This window comes from Vombatus ursinus, unplaced genomic scaffold (genome assembly GCF_900497805.2).
Source record: "Vombatus ursinus unplaced genomic scaffold, bare-nosed wombat genome assembly UNPS02014821.1, whole genome shotgun sequence".
Classification (NCBI taxonomy): Eukaryota; Metazoa; Chordata; class Mammalia; order Diprotodontia; family Vombatidae; genus Vombatus; species Vombatus ursinus.
Window position 1 is genome coordinate 298,013 of NW_020954599.1, and position 6,000 is coordinate 304,012.

Sequence of the window (6,000 nt, forward strand, 5' to 3'; positions counted from 1 at the left end):
CTCAATACATATATATACCTCGTTTTCAAAATCTCGAGGAGCCAGGTAGCAGAGTGGATAGAGCTCCAGGCCTGCCGTCAGGAAGACCTGAGTTCAAATCCAGCCAAAGACTCTTACCAGTTATGTGTCCCTGGGCAAGTCACTTACCCTGTCTGACTCAGTTTCCTCATCTGTAAAATGAGCTGGAGAACCCCAAATGAGCTCACAAAGAGTTGGACGTGACTGAAAATGACTGAACAACAATAACTTCAAAATCTTGTGTATGATCCACTGCCTCAAAAAAGGATAACTCATCTGTGCCTGGCTGACAGGCAAGTCACTTAAGTATTCTGGGCTGCAGTTTCCTCATCTGTAAAATGGGAACAATAATAGTAACGGCATTGTGTACACCCGGGGGTAGAGAGTAGTACTTTGTAAACCATAAATACACAAATGTAAACTATTACTATTATATGCTACCCTGACTTGTTATTTATGTATACATTCTGCTAAACTTCATAACAAGCCCTGTCTCTCATGCCTTTGTATATCCCCAGCACCTGTATCCCTGTTGTGGTAGGTGCTCATTAAATGCTGTCAACCTTCTCCCGCCCCCAGTCAACAACGAGTGATCTACATGAATACATTTATTACTTATAACAAGGAAACAGAGGTTTTCAATAGAAGTTGTTCCAAGAAGGGCTTAGTTGATGTTGCCAAATTAATACCTTAGGGGAAAATGCCTAGCTTAGTGCAGTATAGCACGATCTTCTTGCACACAGGGCAGACTTTACAGAAAACAAAGAAAGAATAAAAAGATTAATAATTGTAGAGCCTGGGACCCTATCTACTAAGTGTGAACAAGAATATTTCTCCTTACTATGCAGGAGAACCAGAAAGAGGAGGGAAGACAGGGTCTAACAGAAAGGTGTGAGGTTTTTTTGTTTGTTTTATAATCCATTCTAAAATAAAACTTTCCAAATAATGAATGATATTCATGTGTAGGAATATGGGACTGAAACGGACTGAATTCTCAATAAAGCATTCCTATTAGCATTGAAATGAATCATAAAGGGCTGTGCTATTGTTACCAGGAACTCCTCATTGAGAAGCAGTACAACTAAGAGCTGGTGTGAGTCAGGAAGACCTGGGTTCAAGTCTCATATTGGTTACATGCTAGCTAGGTGACAGTACCACCAAACTGCCAGTCACCCTTATACCTTAGAAGTCATCCTCAATTGTCTCTCAATTCCCCCAACTCCTGCCTCTTACATAAGGTCTGTAGTTTCTACCTTGCTAATATCTCTTCCCTTTTTCTCCTGACACTGATGACACCCTGGTGCAGGCCTTCATCATGACTGGATCACTGCAAGAGGCTGGTGGTTGGTTTTCTTCCTCTACCCTTTCCAATTCGTCCTTCACTCAACTATCAAACTGGCCTTCCTAAAATTCAGGTCAGACCATATCACCCCAAAAAAACACTAATGGGTCCCTATTGTCTCCAGGGTCAAATATAAAATCCTCTTAACACTGCCCCTTCTTGGCTTTCCAGTTTTCTAATACCCCACAGACAGCTGTTTACTCTGTGCTCCAGTGATACTGACCATCTTGCTCCATCTCCTGACTCCAGGCAATTTCTATAGCTGTCCTCCATGCCTGGAACTCCCTCCCTCTACATGGCTTCCTCCTTGCTTCCTTCAAGTCTCAACTAAATTCCCGCTTTCTCAAAAATCCTTTCCTGATCCCCCTTAACGCTAGTGCCTTGTTCTACTGATTATCTCCAATTGGTTCTGTATACATCTGCTTGTACAGTTGTCTGCATATTGTCTCCTTCAGTAGACTGAACTCCTTCCTCAAGAGCAAAGTCAATAAATTCTATCTTTCTTTGAATCCTCAGTGCTCAGCATAATGCCTGGTACACAGGAGTTGTTTAATAAATGTTTGACAACTGAGTGTTTGATGACTGAGCTCAGCAGGCAAAGAAGGTGCTGCCCATCATTGGAAGAGGGAATTCCTTGCACTGATGAAATCACAGATCCAGTTTTTAAAAAGCCTCATTAATAAATAAAAATCCAAGGTGGTCAGGATGGTCCTGTGTTCTTTCCCCTAATAGTCAGGCCCTGAGTGTTTCAGCTAAGTAGATTTTACTCTGCTGCACTGGCAATGAAAATATCTACAAGTGTGCCACAGAATCATAAACATTAAGGGAAAAAAACTGGTCTAGACCTGAGGGTGTTAAACTTTTTCCAGAGTAATTTCAGCAGCATGAACTACTTCCATGGCCTACAACTACCCCCAATCACTCACAGCCAAAAAGTAATTCATGAGAATTAGAGGCTGGCTTTGGATGACATTCTAAGGACATGCTAAAGATGCCCCACTCCCTACTTAATTTGCCTCCCTTCTCCCATCTCGATTGTCACTCTGGTAATAGGATGGGGCTACCTAAAAAGATTTTTCACTTAGTTCCTGGTTCTCATTTATACTCAGGATAAGTGAGGTTACCCTATCGTTGAATTTCAAGTAATTGAAGTGTTACTATATTAAGTATTATAGGAGAAGGGGTGGGAGGGTGGCTGCATGTCATCTGAGTTGGCACCTTAAAGAAGCTCTGTATACAGGGTGGTCTAGTGGAAAAAGTGTTGGATTTAGATTCACAAGTCCTGGGTTCTAATCTTGGTTGTGCTACTTACTACTTAGTGTGATCTTTGACAAGTCATTAGCTCTACCAATAGTTATATTAGAAAAATGCCTGGTATTATGAAAAGTTTTGACCTCAAGATCACCCAGAAAAGGGTCTTAGAAATCCTCAAACTACACTTTGGAACGGCTGGACTAAATGATCTCTAAAGTCCCCTTCAACTCAAAATCTTATGACATCACCTAAATAAATGGGTTATGATTTTTGAATAGGAAGAGGGCCTTAGGTGAAGGGAAAAGCATAAACAAAAGCACAGAGGTGGAAAAACCTAAGACATGCTGGGACTTTTGTTCCATAGTCAATGGAAAACCACTCAGAGTCTGAAGACGGCAATGATAATCATGAGAGCTCTGCTTTAGGATAATTAAAACGGATGCTGTATGCAGACCACCAGAGGGAAGAGAGACTAGAAGCAGAGAGGTAAGAAATGTCTGAACTAGGGTGGTTTCAATTTAATTCAACAAACCCTTATTAACCAGTGGACTCTAAAAGACTTGCAAAGTCAGCGATATCAGCAGCAGTATCAAAGAAGCACTAAAAAAAAAAAAAAATCACATGTGAAGCTTCCCCCCAATTTCAAATCAGTATGTTGGAAAAAACCTTACATAATTTTCCAAACACTTTAAATATATTTCCGTAGTCCTCAGTTATTAACTGCTAAGTTATATTCACATCACAGGATCACTAATCTAGAGAGCTGGAAGGGACCTTACAGAATATTCCTTGATACCTTCGGAGAACAACACTGTTTGAAGGGGTGTCAGGCAACATATACATGCCTAGTATCTATGAGACTATGATCATTCACATATATATCACACGTGTTGTTTGCAAGATATATTCATATATATGTGTGTGTATATATATGAATGATCACAGTACCACAGAAGGAACTCATATGAACCTATCTTGATCCTGAGACGGTTTTTAGGGCATCCGTGTTTTTAAAGGGCATCAGACTGTGTTTGTACGTGATCATGTGATAGGTTCACAGCTGGAAAGGACTCTAAGGATCATAAAACCCTCACCATTCCACAAATGAGAAAAGGAAGGCCCGAAGGGGCTGGGTGACTTGCTTATGGTCATGTAGCGGCCAACTGTCAGGGGCTGGAATTAAACCCAGATTTGCCAGGCTCCAAGTCCAACCCTTTAAAGCTTCCTTGCTGCTCAGTTATGACTCCTGGACCACAGCACACCAGGCCCTTCTGTCCTCCACCATAAGTACTGTCCATGGGGTTTTCTTGGCAAATACACTGCAGTGCTGGCCATTTCCTTGTCCAGTGGATCACCTGCTGTCAGAACTCTCTACTATCCCTAGGGGCACAGGTCACAGTTTCATTGTGATAAGGGCAGGGACTAAAGCTTTGTACTTCTTGAGAAACTTTCAATTGTTATAAAAATTCGAAGTGAGGAATTCTGTCAATATTTTGAGTCCCAAGAATAAAAAAATAGTGTGTGGTGGCTGAAAGCCAACCTCAGTCAAGAAGACCTAGTTGGTTCAAGTCTTTCCTCCGATACTAGTTGTATAACAAAGGGCAAGTCATTTAACCTCGGAGCCTCCCATGCTGAGTGGCTGCCTATCTGCACAGGTAAAGGGTATTTCTCCACAAGGAATTCCGTGACCTCGAGAAATCACTCATGCAGTCTCCAAAAAAGTGTTAACACGAGGTGCAGAATTCTTAGACAGAAATAACTGGAGCACAAGTGCAAGGAGCCGGGCAGAATGACATCACTGGGTGCTGGAATCTCCTCAGAGGCACAACTTACTAAAATATACCAGCACCCATTATATAAGCCCTGACCGGCCCGTGCTCGGCCTGAGGGAAACTCTCGTGACAGAGCAAGGTGACTCATGCACTTAGCTCCTTACACTTACATTCGTGGCTTTTGCGTGCAAGACGCGGCTTCCTCACCCCCCCCCCAATTTTTTTTTTTCAGAGTTGATCCAGACTCAGAGCCTTCAAAGAAGGGAGTGCGCGGTTGGAAGTCCCGCCTGAGGACGCTCGTGGGCCTCAGTCTGCCCGTCGGCAAAATGTGTGCGTGGGGGGGGGGGGGTCGCCGTCCTCGCCAGTCCCCCGGGGCTGAGCTCGGGCCGGAATGCCCATCCCCACTTCCTGAACTTCCCAGCGGCCGGGCCCCCGCCCGCCGCTAACTTTGGCCGGAGCGGGGACCGAGCGCCCCGCCGCCGCCCGTCCAGCCCAAGCGGTCGGGGGAGCCCCGTGGCCGCGGACTGACCCTTCTTTCCCTCCCCGGGAGGGCCCTCCCGGAGCCGGCGGCCACGTGACCCGGGGCGGGGGCGGGGGCCGCCTGAGGGTCCCGGCTCCGCGAGCCCCAGCCGCGGGGGTGGAGGCGGAGAGGGGGCCCCCGCCGCACATGGTCTGCGGCTGCTGCGCGCGCACGCCCCTCGTCCGGGCCACGCGCGTTCCCTCCCCCACGCCCCTCCGGCCCCGGGCCGCGCCTCCCCTCGCCTCCTCGGACCAGGGTCCTGGGCCGCCAGCCCTCTGGGGGCCGGCGCGCGGCGCTGACCTGAGAACAGAAGTAGGAGCCCTGGATGCCCAGCTTGATGCAGGTGGGGCACTGCAGCTTGGCCTCGCTGCTGCAGCCCGCCGTCTCGCACACCCGGCTCTCCACGGCCGCCATGCTGCCGCCGCTCGGGCCACACGAGCTCCGCGCTGCCGCCGCGGCCGCCGCGGAGCCGAGCCTTAGCCGAGCCCGAGGACGGAGGGGGAGGGGCCGGCGGGGGGCGGGGCAGGAGCCTCAGGCGAGCCGGAGGCGGGCGGGGGGGGGGGGGGGGGGGCGGCGCGGGGGGGGGGGGGGCTCGAGCCACCACCTCAGGCGAGCCGAGAGGGTGGGAGGGGCGGGAAAGGAGGAAGAGCTCGAGCCGGCGAGAGGCGGGGCGGAGCCCGAGCCGGAGCCTCGGGCGAGCCGAGGGGAGGGGGCGGGGAAGGAGGAGGAGCCCGAGGTTGAGCCGGAGTGCCCGTAGGCCCCGCCCAGCTCAGCCCCGCCCCGCGGGGCCGCCCCTTGCCCCTCCCCTCCTCGGCGAACCCGGGCCGCCCTCGGCTACCTGCCCAGGGATCTGCCCCGCCCCGGAAGGGCTGCTCAGGAGCAGGCGGGCGCACGTTAGCACGTGTTTGTGAGCCTCCCCCCTGGAGATGGTGGGGGAGGGGCGGCAGGCGAGGGGCTGGTCTGGCGCTTACAGTGTGCCAGCGCCGGGGGATCCCGAGAAAGACAAAGGACAAACGGGGCCCGCCCTCAAGGAGCTCAGTCTAACGTGGGAAGACCACGTGCAAAAATCGCCTACTATGTGCCAAACGCTGGGA

The 6,000-nt window shown here is 49.7% G+C and overlaps 1 protein-coding gene across 1 annotated transcript in view; it reads right to left on the reverse strand.

Annotated features, from left to right (window-relative positions):
* Window positions 1–5,326, reverse strand: part of METAP1 (methionyl aminopeptidase 1) — a 63,248-nt gene extending 57,922 nt beyond the window's left edge. Inside the window, exon 1 of the mRNA XM_027837630.1 lies at window positions 5,207–5,326. Within this exon, the coding sequence (XP_027693431.1) occupies window positions 5,207–5,320 (114 nt within the window). The 5' untranslated portion in view covers window positions 5,321–5,326. The remainder of the gene's footprint in view (window positions 1–5,206) is intronic.
* Between the last annotated feature and the right edge of the window lie 674 nt (window positions 5,327–6,000).